The sequence below is a fragment of the Uranotaenia lowii genome, chromosome 3, assembly GCF_029784155.1.
Source record: "Uranotaenia lowii strain MFRU-FL chromosome 3, ASM2978415v1, whole genome shotgun sequence".
NCBI lineage: Eukaryota > Metazoa > Arthropoda > Insecta > Diptera > Culicidae > Uranotaenia > Uranotaenia lowii.
This window is the reverse complement of record NC_073693.1, coordinates 224,780,976-224,798,088: the sequence shown is the minus strand read 5'-3', so window position 1 is coordinate 224,798,088 and position 17,113 is coordinate 224,780,976. Positions and strand designations below refer to the sequence as shown.

The 17,113-nt window shown below is 38.5% G+C and overlaps 1 protein-coding gene across 1 annotated transcript; it reads right to left on the bottom strand.

Annotated features, from left to right (window-relative positions):
- Positions 1-678: 678 nt before the first annotated feature.
- On the bottom strand, positions 679-15,558 carry LOC129758127 (uncharacterized). Its single transcript, XM_055755581.1, has 4 exons — positions 15,474-15,558; positions 14,968-15,169; positions 1,681-5,641; positions 679-1,613 (listed from the first exon to the last, which is right to left on the bottom strand). The coding sequence occupies exons 1-4, from the start codon at positions 15,519-15,521 to the stop codon at positions 1,019-1,021; spliced, it is 4,806 nt and encodes a 1,601-aa protein (XP_055611556.1). The 5' UTR covers positions 15,522-15,558; the 3' UTR covers positions 679-1,018.
- Positions 15,559-17,113: the final 1,555 nt, after the last annotated feature.

The window sequence follows — 17,113 nt, the reverse complement described above, 5'->3', positions numbered from 1 at the left end:
CGAACTGACAATAGGAGAGGTGAGTGCGTTAACCTTGATTTATTACAAAAGGAGGTTGTTTCTCGAGTCGTTATAGGATATATCAGGCTTCGAGTTGTGAAGAGAAAGGTTTAGCTGAATGTGGATTCGTCAATGAGTATGCCGTGAAGAGCATAAGTAATATGAGTAGTATGAGTATGATATCTCATCTTTAAAGTATAATTTAAGCGCATTTCAAGGTGGGACCCAAGGTTAGAGACCTCATGTGGAGTTAAGGATGTAGGGGGTACACGTGGAGTAATGAGTGGTCATATTCTTCCCATGGAATCAGAACAGGGTGGCTCGCCGAGCATCGGACTGTGAATCATAAAAAGAAATTCCCTCAAGGGTAATACAAAACAAGATGATTCTAAGGGTGCTCAAATAATACTGAAATATTGCAATGATTTCTTTGTTTGAGTTTCGTGTAGTAAAAGCAACTTACCTGAAGATTTGTGCTGTTGGGTCTTCTTCCAGAGCAGATGCCAGCTTTCTCCAACTGTTGACACCAGGAATAAACTAGGATGTCTCACCGTATTTTCGTTTTTCGTAGGTTTCACTAGCTTAAACCAACATAGGTAGCATCCACCAGACATTAAAAACACCGCCAGGATCGGCTTCTGTTGATAATACTTTTAAAAGTTTTTTTTTTTATTTCGTAGAATCATACATGTATGTGTGTGTGTGAGTGATACGCCGAAAGCAGGCATCATCTGTTTCTACAGCAAATTTTTCTTCGATAGCAGTCTTCGAGTTTTTTTTTTGTTAAAGATTCCAATAAATTAAAAATTCAATTTAAAATAAATAAGTTTCTAATATGCGATAGAATCGTCGATAAACGCTTACATTACACGGTAGAGACAATTAAATACTAATGAATATTTCTAAAGTTCCTATCTACAAAAGATCACTTACTGCCGCACAAACCCTTTCATACGAACAAAGCTGTGAGAGTTCAAGCGTATTAGAGGCACTGGGAAGCCCTGATACACTGGGGCCTTCATCTGGGTGGAGGCCGGAGACTTGTGTCTAGATTACTCTTAGCTTTGGTAACGGCCACAGGTTTGCTATTGACGGGAGCTTTTCGGTCCAAGGGACCGTTCTTTTTCTTCATGATCGAGTTCGGATAGTGAGGGTTGAGGAATAATTCAGGGTTGAACTCACGTGTTGGTCGGAGCTGCTGCTGTTGTTGCTGCTGCTGCGGCTGTGGAGACTGCTGAGGATGGTGGTGATGTGGATGTGGGTGCTGGGAACTGACCTGTCTGTTCTGCCTTAGAGGTTCACCCCAGGCTGCGTAGTTCATCGAAGCACTACCGATTGAATCCACATTCACCGGTTTCGGTTTCACGTCTTTCAGACCTTTGGGAATCTTAATTTTGAAATTGTTGCTGTCGAAGTTGACGTTGTACTTGTAGTTGCTAGCCTCGGAAGGCCCATGCTGGAACGACTGCAAATTCGGTGAGAACACCTGCGAAGGGCTGGCCAGCGTTGGCAGGGACATCCAGTTGGAACCCTTCAACTTCAACGTTGGTTCCGGTTGTTTCAGCTGGGGTTGCGTTTCGGCTTGGGCCTGGGCTAGACCGCCAAGCATGTACCTGGGGAATATAAAATTTAAAGTGACATTTTAATTTATTTATATTAAGCAATTTCCCGAAATTTCACCTTAACGTGTTGATATCGATGTTATAGGGGTTGGTGATCGGGATACCGTTGATGATCTGAATGGGGGCATCCAGCGCTTCCGGGCCCAGCTTGGAACCTTCCTCCTGGGCACCACCCTTGGACACCGCGAAGTTAATCGAGGCACCCACGTTCGCCGTACCTCCCTTGACCGGAGCGAAGTGATGGGCTCCTTTCAAAGATTGGGCATCCTTCACGTTAGTAAGCGAGTTGATGTCATGGTACGTTTGCTGGTTAAAATGTAATTTAGTTTTTGGTGTCTGTTGCAACTGCAAGACGGTTGGATTGTTAAAGTTGGAAGCTTTAGCGGGGGGATCATAGCTTGGTCCGTGCAGGTACGATTGTCCAACATCGATGGCGGATAGATCGGGTTTCACAGGGGATTTCGTTCCTTTCACCGTCAAATCGACACTGTGAGCCATCTGTTCTTGAAGGCTTTCGATAGCAGCTTTCAGTGGTTTTCCGGCCGTGTAGGTATTTTTAGGCAGTTTCATGTTGGCTACAGTCTTGTACGTGGAAGAACTTGGCACTGACTTCATGGGTTTGTAATGACTAGGATTGATTGGTAGGCTCACTTTAGTAGGACCCGCTATTTGGAACTTTTGTTTAAGGTTGTTGCCATTGATGAGAGCAGAAATGTCCAACTCCTCGAAATTCTTGGAGGTTTCGTCAGAATCTTGGGAACCGAAAGCTGGTAAGCGGCCTTGATCCTGTAGTTCTTTCATGTATTTGAGCACAGCACTCTGAACCTGACGCATATACTCCTGTTTAGACAGTTCCACTGCATGGCTTGGTTTATGGTCCGGTTCAACGACCCGTACTGAAGTTTCACTTCCAGAACCAAGAGCGTCCTTGTATTTGAACGGTGGATGAGCTACACTAGGACGGAAACTTTGCTTTCCGAAGTTTTTGTTGACATATAGATGTTGGATGTTATCGGGCATATCTTCAATAGTTTCCTCGTGGTGGTAGTTGTAGTGCTCATGAACCGCATCGTCTTCGTCTTCCTTCTCGTTGTAATGGTAGTGGATTTCTTGCTTAACTGGTGGCGGAGTCGGTGCAGCAGTAGTGGTTGTCGGTGGTGTTGGTTTGTGTTTCTTTTTGTCATCTTCAATATGGTAAAGGATAAAGTATTGGTGTTTCTTAGAAGGTTCTGCACTCATGTCCAAATCTCCTAAATGTTCGTGGCCATGTTGCGCTGGTGGTGCCATTTTAAGCATGATTTGACCAGGACGCTTCATGGCAGCAAGGTTATTGATTTCCGGTGGGATGTAGAACGAATTTTTCTTGGACGCCTTACTAGGATCATCCTCTAGAATAACTTCTCCGTTTGCAAAGAAAAAGTCTTCATCATCGTCAGCGACTTCTCCCTTCTTGTTGCTAATCTGTGGAAGCCCATCTTTGCCAAATTGCTCTTTGGTAAACTGTTCCTTGTTGAAGTGGTCCGATGGTTCAAAGCCTCCCTCTAGATCGGTATCATCGGCTGATCGGTGGGTATTTCGGTAGATGGTAACCGTTTTGATTGGTTTGATTGGCTTAGCCAGTAGAACATGTTTTCCCTTTTTCTTCTCCCGAAGAATGTATTCGGGGTGTGGACGATGTTTGGTGTCTTTTGCAATGGAATCTGGGCTGACTATCCGTGGAGAATCTTTGGTGCTTGTTGAAGAAATTGGATCCCAGTTGTATTTCATGGCAAAGTCTTCGGCGAGCTTGGTGGAATAGTTGGTGCTCATGAACAAGGCATCGTTATTTGTAATCCGGAACTCTGGAGGAATCTTTGATGGGTCATTTCCTAGCTTGATTTCTGTTCCATTAGCAAACACGTAATATGTGGTATGCTCTGGATTGGTGTAGTATTCCGATTTAGGTTCTTCACTCGGGGATGGTTTGAAAATGATGCTCGTTGAAAGATTTTGCATTGGCTTGGGCGTAATTTCTTTGTAGGAGGGGAAAGAGTATTCAGTGGGTGATGGCTTCATGATGATCTTCGTACTGAGTGTTTTGAAGGTTTCCTCCGAAGGGTTGATGGATCCGTACACCTTGGAAGTTGGTGTGGGGTCACTGAACTTGATAAACGTCTTGGGTGATTCGTTCATGTGTTGGAACTCGAATGGTTCAGCAGTTGATGCGTACTTCGGAGTATAGGTGGTTGGAGGAAATGAGAACAACTTGGGATACTCAGGAGAAGCACTGAATGATTCTTGCGTGGATGAAGGGACATAGTTGGATATCGGGTCCGATGAAGGGAACATGCTGTTGAAACTCATGGAAGATTCATCGAGTTCAGGCATCTTGGTTGGGATGAACTTAGGAAAGCTGGCGGAAAACGGTTTCGTGAAGCCATGGCTGTTGATTGATATTTCTGGATGTGGGCTTGGTTTTATTTTGTAAGGGTCAACGGTAGGACTCATTGAGTGCAGATTTGAAGAGCCTTGGGTTGGATACGTTGTCACCTTTGCATAGCTGGGAGCTTTCGAAGGTTCTTCGTAATATTTGGGCGGTCGAGTTGGGCCGGCTTTGAAGAAATCATGAGCATCACCGAAATCAACAAATGATTGGCTGGTGGTTTTGAACATCTCGACGTTGTGTAACTTCGATGGGATGTGACGAGAATCTTTGAATTGCTCTGGATTGTATTCGATAGATTTTTCACTGGTGTATTCTATATGATGAGGTTTTTGTAACGGAGTATGACGGAAAGGATCATCTTTGAATATGGGATCCGTTAGCTTAGATTTGTCACCAGTTATTGTTTTGATGTGTTGGTATGGCTGGTAGGGTTCTGGAGTAGTAGTTGTATATTTTGGGGCTTTGTATTTGATAGCTTCTTCGGGTGGATAACTTTTAGGAGGCTGGTAATGGTACGTTTCAATTGATGGACTGGGTTGAGACTCATAAATAAACGATCCTTTGTTCGGTTCATGAGGTTTTGGATGTTGGTGCCTGCCATAGGGTTCTAACGTTGATTCGGGCTTCGTTTCATGTGGCTTCGGGTGATAATGCTTGTGGAATGACTCTGGAGTTGGCTGACGATCGAAGGGATGAGGACGTTCAACAGTATGCCGAATCTTTTCCGGATAGTTTTCGTTTTGCTCAGCCTTTGGTCGATCATGGTGCATTTTTATATGCTTCGGTCTGTGACGAGTTTCCCCTTGTGGTGAATGTTTCTTGTGTTTCTTTTCGAAGTATTCGTCCACATCTTCGAAATGAACGGCGTGTTTGTGTTTGTTAAACACATCTGTTGGAGCTTTAACTTTGTGAACATTCAACACAGAACTAGACTCTGCGTTGTCGTTGACTGGAAGTTGCTGGTATTCCTTAAAACTGCTTCCCGTATCGTGGTGAGTATTGTAGCTGGAGAAAACTGGATCTACTGGTCCTTTAACCTTTTGAATGTAGAGTGATGAGGCGGAGGTATCTTGCTGTTTGATAATGGTGTGTTTCGGTGATTTCGATGCTTCCTTGGGCCCTTCCTTCCGATAGGCACTGGTGGTTTCCGCCTCAGGCAGCTCGATTTCACTGTAAGGTGTAACGGAGTGGCCGGGAAGTCTCGTCGGCTTGGCTTTTATATGCTTCGGCCTGTGAGTAACAGGAGCAATCTGGTGAGCTGCCGCTGCCTGCGGCGGAAGATGGGAGACTTTGGACTGAACAGGTTTGCCATGATGAGCAGGTGCAGCGGACGTGGGTGTTCTGCTTGGTCCGTGATCGTACTTTACGGTTGTATACTCGACGAACGAACTTGCCGGAAGGTTGGCCGAAGATTTTGCGTTATTTCCCTTGATATACTGTTCACGAAGGCGCAGCGCTTGCTGTACGAAGTCCTGCGGTGATTGATCTCGTTCCGGCTCGTGATCGGATTTACGAGCCGTTGCACCTGTCTCATGGATGATGACCTCGTCATCCGGAGAGACATTGATAATGTAGTGGGATGGTCTACCATTTTCTGGTATTCGTGAGATGTTACAGGGAGTTATAAAAGTTAGTATTGAAAATATTACGTTATTACAGGCAATGATGTTTGCGTTGGATATCAGTTATAGATATCATATGTGTACGAAATATGTTTGATGAGTGTATGAGATTTTTTTTTTGCCGAAGAGAACAATCAAATGGTGTATTCCTAACGTAATTGATTCTGTCCGTATTCAAACGTCGATTCCTTTCCTCACAAGAATTGAAACTTTACGAACATACCCTGCACATTCATTAGGGTATTCCAATAAAAACAAATATATTTCGGAATCAGGACCTTGGGAGCTTAAATTTATCACTGGCCATTTGTGAATTAAAACTAACCACTGCTCAAACATCGCACAGTGAGTATATCGCTAAGAAATTCAGTATCTTTCCTTCAAACAAAACAATAACTGTTTAAGAATATTTTACTTATGTAAAAATTCTATTAATGATATGAAAACTTTTCCCTGAACTAGAAAAGAAATTGTTGGAGTTATCACACATATTGGAGTTCTATGTTCCTTAATTTTCCAAGGCATTCAAAAAAGATTATGGAGTTGTTTTGGCCTCAAGGTCTCAAACAAAGTTTAAGCTCAATTGGTAAATACTCTAAGAGGTCGATTGACCTGTACTTGTTCTAGCAAATCTGCAAAAATACTGTTTCTATCGTATCTATCTTGAACAATTGGGAACCGATTGTTCTAAAAATTTAGTTAAAATTTCCCTTTAGATATCCCATTTTAGCACCTTATTACTTTTTTTGTAGCATAGCAACTTGTGATTTACCAAGCTTCTATCAAACGGCCTTCAATTACTCAAGTTAGAGCCGAAGCAGTGAATTTTGCAAATTCACTAAAGAGTGGAAAGATAAAAAAATGCCTAACTTCAACGTAACATTTATCCCTTAAACGAATATTCAAGAAAAATAAATAGAAACCCCTTTTTGTTGCAACAGGGGAATGATGGCACAGTTATATAAAAATTAAATTGTCATCAACCAGGAAGTTAACGTCAACGAGTGCTTCCAAAAACGACTCCTGTCGTTGCTGCAAGGTTCCGTTATGTATTGGCCAGATTTCGCCTCATGCCACTACGGCTAAAAGGCCTTGGAATAGTATGCAGCCAACGACGTCCAATTCGTGCCTAGTAATGAGAACCCGCCCAACACTCCAGAGTGCTTGAACGAACAAATTGGGCCATAGTAAAGCGGTATTTTGAATATTTCAAATATCTTTGTCATATATGTAACTCTTTTCCGTCATCATATTTTGAGGCAAATCGAGCTTTTGCGCCAAATGATCTTGCTTCTAAGTGTGTGACCAAATTTTGAAACGCCTTTTCTCTTGCGTGGGGACTTTCCCAGCAAACATTTTATGTAGCTATATTCTAATGCTGTTTTGATTTTCTCTCTATATACATTATAGAATGATCGTATGAAAGTTGAAAAAACAGCATTTATCTACCAAAGATGTATTTAAATTTCATTTCTTTCTAGAGCGACGAAAACTATTCCAATTGAGCGTTATCCGCAACCTTATTCGTACCTATCGGAAGAATGCAAGAGAGCGCAAGATTTTGCACTCATAGACTTCAGACGTTACCAGCGTCAATATTCTCTCATTGGTCAATAGGGGAACATGTCCTATTATGCGCCACCTAAGCGAATCGCTGATTTTCTATGTATTCCACGTACAAATTGTGTTAAAAATGGGTGCAATCGTTGAAGAAAATTGTTTTCTACAAATTCCTATGATTTTTTTATTACTCAAATTGCTTTTGTTGCTTCAAAAACTTGATTTTTAAAAACCATATTCAAAGCCACGGAACAAAACTGTGTTGCAAATACGCGCCGCTGTGTATTCAATACACGCCTAGCAGCCGAACAAACCCGAAAGCATCCGAAGACCGAAAACACACCAATACTTACAGACTGAAGAGAAAATCAAAATGGACTAATCAAAATTTAAAAAAAATTAAAAGTAGATTTTTTGAGCTGAATTAACGCTCAAAATATGGTTTTAGACGTTTTGTTCATTTTCAATGAAAATTGGCCTTTTTGAAAAATTTATGCTATTTTCAGCCTACTACGATTGGCGAGTTATAACGAGTGCATGGGCCGTGATAGAACATAGGTACCCATTAGACTAGTTCACTTTTCGGCTTTTTTCGCTGATCACAATGCCACTTACAGGGTTTGATCCTCATTCATTTTCAAGAACTCTGGCCGAATTTGAGCTCATTTGAGTAAGTTTCCAGCGTGCGCTAGGAGTTTTATTGAAAAAAGTCCATTTTTCTGGAAAATTTTCGTAGATGTGTTCTAGCAAGCTGTTGTTAATATAAAATGATAATTTTATAGTGCTCGGTGATTGGTATGACAAGCATTCGTATGGACCTGTTTTAGATAATTGACTAAATCAAACCGAAAAAATTTAAAAATTTATAAACTACCAACTTTTACAGACAATTTACTTACAAGTTAAGGGCTTAAAATCAGTAGTAAATAGAAAAAAAATATTTCCGATATTAACTTTTCATAAAAAGATAGCCTTATTTATAACCTTTAATTTGATGTATAACACTTAATGATCGCAACAGTACAAGCAAAGATATTCAAACATTCACATCACATTCTTTGAATCATAATGTTGTCTTCATTCAAGTTTTAGCATCATGCAACCTGCAAAACGTGGCATCAAGAGAACTTGCTTACAACTTGATCAAAGCGCGCGCTTTTTTTTAACTCCTGGCCCCGTCATGGGGTACTTGATTGAATAAAATATCCTTTCTTGTGCACAAGTTGGTGTGGAGCAAACTTGAATGAAACATATTTTATCAAATGAAATTTGTTGCATCGATATTTGAATAACTTGGCTAGCACTCTTGCGATCATTAAGTGTTATACATCAAATTAAAGGTTATAAATAAGGCTATCTTTTTATGAAAAGTTTATATCGAAAATATTTTTTTTCTATTTACTACTGATTTTAAGCTCTCAACTTGTAAGTAAATTTTCTGTAAAAGTTGGTAGTTTATGAATTTTAAATTTTTTTCGGTTTGATTTAGTCAATTATCTAAAACAGGTCCATACGAATGCTTGTCATACCAATCACCGAGCACTATAAAATTATCATTTTATATTAACAACAGCTTGCTAGGAACACATCTACGAAAATTTTCCAGAAAAATGGACTTTTTTCAATAAAACTCCTAGCGCACGCCGGAAACTTACTCAAATGAGCTCAAATTTGGCCAGAGTACTTGAAAATGAATGAGGATCAAACCCTGTAAGTGGCGTTGCGATCAGCGAAAAAAGCCGAAAAGTGAACTAGTCTAGTACCCATAAAAAGCATACCTTAGCGAGTTCAGTATGATTTTTTTTGCATTAAATCATAGTTTAGTTTCTCCTCTATCGATGTGTCAGAAAATATTGTCTTATTCGTTTTTCTCTGCTTGGTGACACCTTATTGAAAGTGTTTTAAAATTTAGATCGAAATGAAGAAAAATCAAAATTGTGAAATTATCACGACACATGGGCATTTTAAGGAAAAACTCATACTTGTGACCAATCTCAGCATTTAAAACAAATTGGTAATATTTTGCAGGCTTAAAATGTTTCAGATTCTTCAAAACAAGAGTGGCGCGTATTAGCCACATGGGGCGTTATATGAACTTTTCCCCTATCACTTAATTTCGAACTGATTTTTAGCCATCTGGATCAGAGGTGCCAGGTCGTTTTGTCAAAAATCAGGACACCATGAGAAAAAAATCAGGATTTTTCAGGACACCACTAAATTGGTAAAAATAACATGCAGTTATGCTTGAATTGCATAACTAAAGGCGAAATATAGGTTTTGAAAACGCCTCGAATATACAACTGAAGCGAGAATAACCTTGACTGGCCTGCTGTTAATATCGAAAAACACCGTTTAAATATCGTTTGAACCGAAGATCATCATTGGTAAAACTATTATATTAAAGATTTAATTGATGTACTCATCCTTTAAAAATAAATTAAGTTATTATTTAGATATTTTTTAAAAATCAGGACAAATCAGGACATTTTAAGGGTCATTTTTGAAAAATCAGGACAATTCAAGCGTTTTTGAAAAATCAGGACGGCCTCTCGAAAATCAGGACAAATCCTGAAAAATCAGGATACCTGACACCCCTGATCTGGATGCACTACTGGTTGCTGAGAGAACATGACAATGATTTTCTCTCTTGAAGCCAGCGCGAGAGCAAAAATCAATTCAAAATTTATGAAAATGGCGGACTTTCTATCATATCCGATTTAAACTAAACTCAGACGACATTTTTAACGATCTTTTCTCTATGCGTTTAGAATTGCGATTCACAACACCATTGTAAACGCCTTAAGTTATCATTTCTGATACGATTTCATGTTTGCTGGGTTTACGACTATGGGAGAGCTAGCGCCGACATCAAAGTAAGCTTATTTACACATCTTTGCCAACAAAAATAGGGGGTTCCAGTACATTCATATATTCGATTTAACTATGGGATTATTGCTTCGTAAAAGTTAAACACATTTCGGTCGTTCCTTCTTTTAGAACAAACCAAGGCAAATTCACATAGGAATTTTAGCAACGTTGAGCGACCCCTTGAGTATTACCATTTAACTGTCAGGGTTATCTACATTCAAGGGAAAATTGAAAATATCGTTGATATCCCGAGCAGACTTTGATGCCGAAATCATTAGCAAACTGTAACCAAAATTGGATATCAATGCCGAAACGAAAGCATTGTTTGACATTAAGCAAAATAAGGTTTCATTTAAGTGTCAATATGTTGAAATATGATGGTTAACCAAGACTAATGTAAAGTATCGATAGTGAATTGAAGATGCAAATTGATATCGAGTTTCAAAGGATAGCAAAATAAGATGTTAGTGAGGATTAAGGTATATTCTATTTAAAGCAAAAACAAAGTGGAATTAAAATGATAGCATAATTTGGTACAAACACCGATAAGCATCTAGAAAATACACACATATTTGTTGCAGTGCGCAATCTAGGTAAGTGCACAGTGTCCAATAAGAAAAAGATAAATTCTCATGTTTAATATACGGTTAGCTTAATTGATGCCAAATATTGATTTCAAAGAAGATACCTCATTTAGATAGTTTTTACAAAATACTTTTGAGAGTTAAAAGATACCAGATTTTGGATGTATTAGAGTGGCATCATTATGCTCTCAAAGATCTTTTTAAAGGGTGGCTGAACTTGGTATAATTAAGGCTTCACTGAAACCAACACTTAGCATGAATGTGGTATCCTTATATGAAAAGTGAGACCCAAATTTTGGCTTCGTATCACCTTTATTCGGGAAAAATGATAGAAAATTTTACCGTGAAAGTCTGTCCGCGATTTCAATAACATTTTTCTTGATGATACGATTTCCAATCTGCGACAAAGCTTGGAACGGCAGCGGAAAAGCTTTTAATAAACATATTTATAGAATCCTTTATTTGTTTTAAAAACATCATTTTGTAAAATGAAACAGATTTTTGTGATAACTGAAAGTCAGATTAACACATTAAACAATAGTAAATCATTTATAAAATCCTCCATGGTGTTAAAACAAATTTTGGCTAGGTATTGTTGTTTACATCCAAGTTAAGTAAGTGTTGTGATTATTTCTCGTTTTTCGCAAAAAATCTCAAAATGCGAGGCCTTACTCCCCAAGTAATAGTTTTAGCTTTATAATGGTCAGCACAACTTCGTTAGAGTTATAGCATTGGTCTTCATAAAAAGCTTAAGCGCATTCTATACTTCACCAGATCTCTAATAAAGCTAAATGCCCGGTTCTAGAAACGTCATCATGACTATTTTTTTTAAATCAATTGGATGTCAAATTTTTATCACCAAAGCTAAATAGCTTTATCATGATCATATAAATGTCTAATTAGTTTTATAACGTTTTTATGAGAGCCGAACAAATAGCTAAAATTTGACGTTTCTCTCGCAAGCCATAATTAAAACAGTACATGAGGACAGCCTTTTTAAATGAAATAAATAAGGGATTGGGTGTGCATGTACAATAGGCTGAGTCGATTTGGGGTCATTTTTGAATTTCCCAAACCCTGGGGTCTAAAAAGCTTCGTCTTGGTCCAAAACTCATACGTGACTTTTTGTAGAATTTTTAAGTAACGTTTACATGAGTAAATTTGAACTTTTAGGTTTGTATGGGAAAATTGAATATTTTGTACTGAAAAATCAACATCGTTTTTGTTTCTTCTGTGGAACCGAGCCAGCTAACAGTTTGTTTTATAAAATTTTTAAAGAAAATTTTCCGCTGAACAACTTTGTCGAACATCATAACTTCGTATCTTATTAGGCAATAAAGTTATTAGCTGTTTAACAGAGGTATGTCTTTTCGCATAGATAAACAATTAATTCAATTGACATCCCTGCAGGGTTCCTAGCGAGGTATTGCATGAATAGTTTACATGCAATACTTCAAGAGACTCCAGCAGTGATATCAATTGAATTTATTGTTTATCTATGCGAAAAGACATACCTCTCTTAAACAGCTAATAACTTTTTTGCCTAATAAGATACGAAGTTATGATGTTTGACAAAGTTGTTCAGCGGAAAATTTTCTTTAAGAATTTTATAAAACAAACTGTTAGCTGGCTCGGTTCCACAGAAGAAACAAAAATGATGTTGATTTTTCAGTACAAAATATTCAATTTTCCCATACAAACCTAAAAGTTCAAATTTACTCATGTAAACGTTACTTAAAAATTCTACAAAAAATCATGTATGAGGTTTGGTCCAATACGAAGCTTTTTAGACCCCAGGGTTTGAGAAATTCAAAAATGACCCCAAATCAACTCAGTCTAATTGTTTATTGTTTAAAACATCAACGGATCACATGTTGATCCTAATGATTACTAACTAACAAATTAAAATTAATATCAACATAAGACTACACAATACTTCTTACACTTAAAATTTTTCTTCGGAATACGTTCCTTGAGACGTCGAAGTCGAAATGTTCGGAAAACCGATTAAAAGTTTTTAGAATGCCGATGAAAGCGCTGTTAGCCCCGTGTACAATCCCTTATTTATTTCCAAGATGGAGGCCTCCGCTGAACTTTAAACTGCTGTAAATGACTAAAAATCGTATGAAACCTTCAAAATATGGATAGTTGGTGAAAACGATAAACTAGAATAAGTCGTATTTCTCTTACTGACACCATCTTGAAATCCAAGATGGTGGCTTCCGCTGTACTTTAAAATGCTGTTTAACACTGAAAATAGCATGAAAGCCGCACAATATTAGTATTGGGTGAAAGGGGTAAACTATAATGGTTGAATTTCTCTTTCAGAAGCGATATTGAAATCCAAGATGGCGGCTTCCGCTTGAGTTAAAAATGCTGTTAACCACTGAAAATCTCATGAAACCACTTCAATATGGATAGTGGATAAAAGTACTAAATTAGAAGAAGTCGAATTTTACTTCCTGATGACATCTTGAAATCCAAGATGGCGGCTTCCACTGAATTTCGAAATGCTGTTAATGACAGAAAACCATATGAAACTCTTACAATATTGTCAGTAGGGCTAAAGAGAATATATCAAATTTAGCCATTTGAAATCCAAGAAGCAGCTTCCGCTTAAGTTTAAAATGCTGTTTATAACTGAAAATCGCATTATACTCTCACATGGTTATTGGGTGAAAGGGCTAAACTAGAAGTCGAATGTCACTTTCTGACGCTATCATGAAATCCAAGATGGCAGCTCCCAATTAACTCTGAAATCCTGTTAACGACTAAAAATCACATGAAACCTCCACAGTATAGGTATTGTGTGAAAGGGCTAAACTAGTAGAAGTCAAATTTCACTATCTGACGACACCCAAGATTGTGACTGATCTTTCAAATGCTGTAAATGATTGAAAATCTCATTAAAATTTCATGCGATTTTTAGTGATTTACAGCATGTTCAAGTTAAGCGGGAGCTGCCATCTTTGATTTCAAGATGGCGTCAGAAAGCAAAATTCAACTTCTTCCCGTTTAGCCCTTTCACCCAATACCCATATTGTGGGAGTTTCATACAATTTTCAGAGATTTACGGCATTTTAAAGTACAGTGGAAGCCACCATCTTGTTTTTCAAGATAGCGTCGGAATACCAAATTCTACTTCTTCATCCGAAGCTCATATTGTGACGCTTTTATTGGATTTGCTGTGAATTAAAGCATTTTAAACCTAAGCGGAAGCCGCCAATTGCGTTATGTGTGCCAATGAGAGAATTGGCGGAAGCAGAAACAGCCAAAAAGGAGTAACAAACAGGCTAAATCCGTGAAACTGAGGGCTCGGAAACTCTACGACAAACTTTTGACCAAGAAAACGGACTGTGTTATCATGGTTGATGAAACCTACATTAAACTCAACTATAAAACTCTGCCTGAACCACAATTTTATACCTCACTGAAGGGACAGGGATATCCCTGCATCAGTGAAAGCCATTTACACTGAACAATTTGGAAAGAAGGTTATGCTGTGGCAAGCCAAAATGTCTCGTCCATTCATAGCCACAGATACAATGATTGGCAAAATAACGTGGAAGAATGTTTACAAAAAAGGTGTCTACCCTTGATCAAACACTACACACTACACTACTCTAAGGATGCATTAAAATGGTATGAAGTCAAAAAGGTCAATTGTTTATTGAAATTCATGAACCCATCATACTGTCCAGAGATTCGTCCAATCGAAATTTTTAGGCTTTGATCAAATCAAATCTGAGGAAATACATGAAACAAGTTGACAGTGTTTGAAAAATTCAAGAAAGATTAACCGAAAGTGGTATAAATAGTCGGAGAAAGCACTGTGTAGAAGCTGATGGATAGTGTGAGGAGATAAGTAAGAGAACTCGCTTACCCTACAAAAACTAATACTGAATTAATTACAGATTAAAAGAAAGCCCTGTTTTGCAGTATGTTTGAGCATAAAATGATTAAAAAAACATTGTTTCTTTCATTTAAGAAACACAGTGTCTTAATAATTTTCAGAACAGTCTTTAATCTCAATTCACTCATTTATGAAAAGCTCTTAAAAACACTCATACTTTGTTTTCTATGTTACGTATGCACAATTTAACACTGTTTTTCAATTAGTTCATAAAATAAACAAAGACACTTATTGTCACTTATCAGTCATGTTGATTGCGAATTATGTACAGGTACCCGAAAGAATGCTTTTCCCATTCCCATTCCCATCACGAGATTGCGTGACTGTTTCTTCCAGAGACCACGAAGAACATCCGTCCGTGAAAAAAACTTACCGGTGGTTTTGGCGAATATCCTATTCGAGGTCCAGGGAGTTATCTCAGAATCAGATGCTATTTGGTCAACATAGTAAACCTGTTCTGTTGGATTTTCCTCATCGTGCCTTTTTCCTTTATGCTGCGGATGCTGATGATGGAGATGTTTGTGGTGGCCACTTTTGCTGTCGCTGCTCTCGGCGGCAATTTCACACACTAAGTACTAGGGGAGTACGCAGGTTTTTTTTTCATACAGGAGACAGGGAAAGAACAAACGGAAAATCACAATTAGAAAGCATCACACAAACACAGTCTAAAAACTTGCACTTGATCATCACTCAACAAAGTCCTTTGATTACAGTCCTTAAAATGACCCAACACTAGTTTTTGTTGTCCCAAATGAAAATCTTCTATTATTCAGCAGTCTTTAGGATCGATTCTCACAAAACCCATTCAACCCACACAATCACGGAAAAAGGACGCATTCTAAACATTTTCTAGAATAAGAATGACACACACACACTTACAGTAAGGCTTAACAATAGCACGACGCGCTCAGCGACTACGAATTTCATCGTGCGAAAAACCCAGTCGGGCTACCGGATTCAAACGGACTGGTAGGAAGATTGGCCGGGGACGGCTTTTATATATAGACTTATCGAATGGAATCCGTCAAGTGTGGCGCCGTTCGGCTGTCGGATTCGAATCGCGATCGTGGGGCCCTGCGTGTCTAGCCTTGCCGACGATTATGATGGGGCTCCCTTTTCTTATCGTCGAGAAAAGCGTGCCTTATGGAAGAGCAGACCGAAAAAAATATATTAAAGAAAAACGATAACATTGAACTTGAGCTTAGTTGTGGGCGGTTTTTTTCTTTATCATGCTCTAGCGCCGAATCCTCTGGCTAATCAATGAATTCATAAAAATAGGTGCTGATAATCGATGTGAACATGTTTACACTTCATCCCACATGATGGTTGCTAATCGGAATTATTGCAAAAAATCATAAACAAACTTAGCTCTTCAATTGAGAAACACAACTTCAATAGCACAACTAAACATCTAAATTACTTGGATTCTAAATAATTTTATTTTTGAGATTCATAAAAATTGGAAATGGAAATATATGTTCTTTGTAGTTGATTCTTCGACTATTTTTGCAACTAGAGCATGGATCATCTTAAATCTGGACGCACTTTTTATTATACCATAGCGGTCCTGGTAGTCTAATCTCGATTGTTTTGAAAGTACTTTGTTTTGGAATGCTCCCCCTATCAGGACTGAAAATTTCATTCCGATTCGTTTTGTTTCAAAAAAGTTACATGTGATGGAAGTCGTGAGACGAAAATTAATTCTCAAAATGATCTTATCGGGCCAGTAAGCAATCAAACCGGACATTGAAGCAGAATGTAGTAGCCAAAGGACGTGCCCAGAAGTTATACAACAAGGTTCTAACGAAGTACGACGGATGCATCCTTATGGATGACGAATGAACGTTAAGATGAATTTTGGGCAGCTTCTAGGCCAAAAATTTTATAAAGTCACTGGTCGGGGTGATGTCCTGGCAAGTTCAAATTCGTTTTTACAGATAAGTTTGCAAGAAAGTGTTTGATCTGGCAAGGTATTTGCAGCTGCGTACGAAAAGCCCGGTTTTTGTGTCTTGTTTATGGACTCCAAAATGCACAAGGAGGAGTGCCTGGAAAACGTATTCTGCCGTGCATTAGGTTTCACAAAGGACCAGTAAAGTTTTCGCCAGATTTGGCAAACTGCCACTACAGCAAAAAGGTACTAAAGTGGTATCGTGGATTTTGTCGAAAAGGACATTAACCCACCCAACTGCCCTCAATTCCACCCTTTAGAAAAATATTGAGTAATTGTCAAGCAGAAGATGAAGAAGAATGGTAGGACGACTCGGGATGCAACAGAGATGAAGAGATGGTGGAACAAAATGGCCGCTGAGGTCAGTGAACATGGTGTCCAAACTATGATGAGTGGTATTCGACGAAAAATACGGAATTTCACCAAAACCACATGAGAATATTTTTTTACTATTTTTTCTTTAAAATGCAATAAAAGACCTACAATTTGAGAACAAAACATTTTTATTTCGTTAACATAACTCCGAAATAGACCCGTTTTAATGCGTCCAGATTTAAGATGATCCATGGTT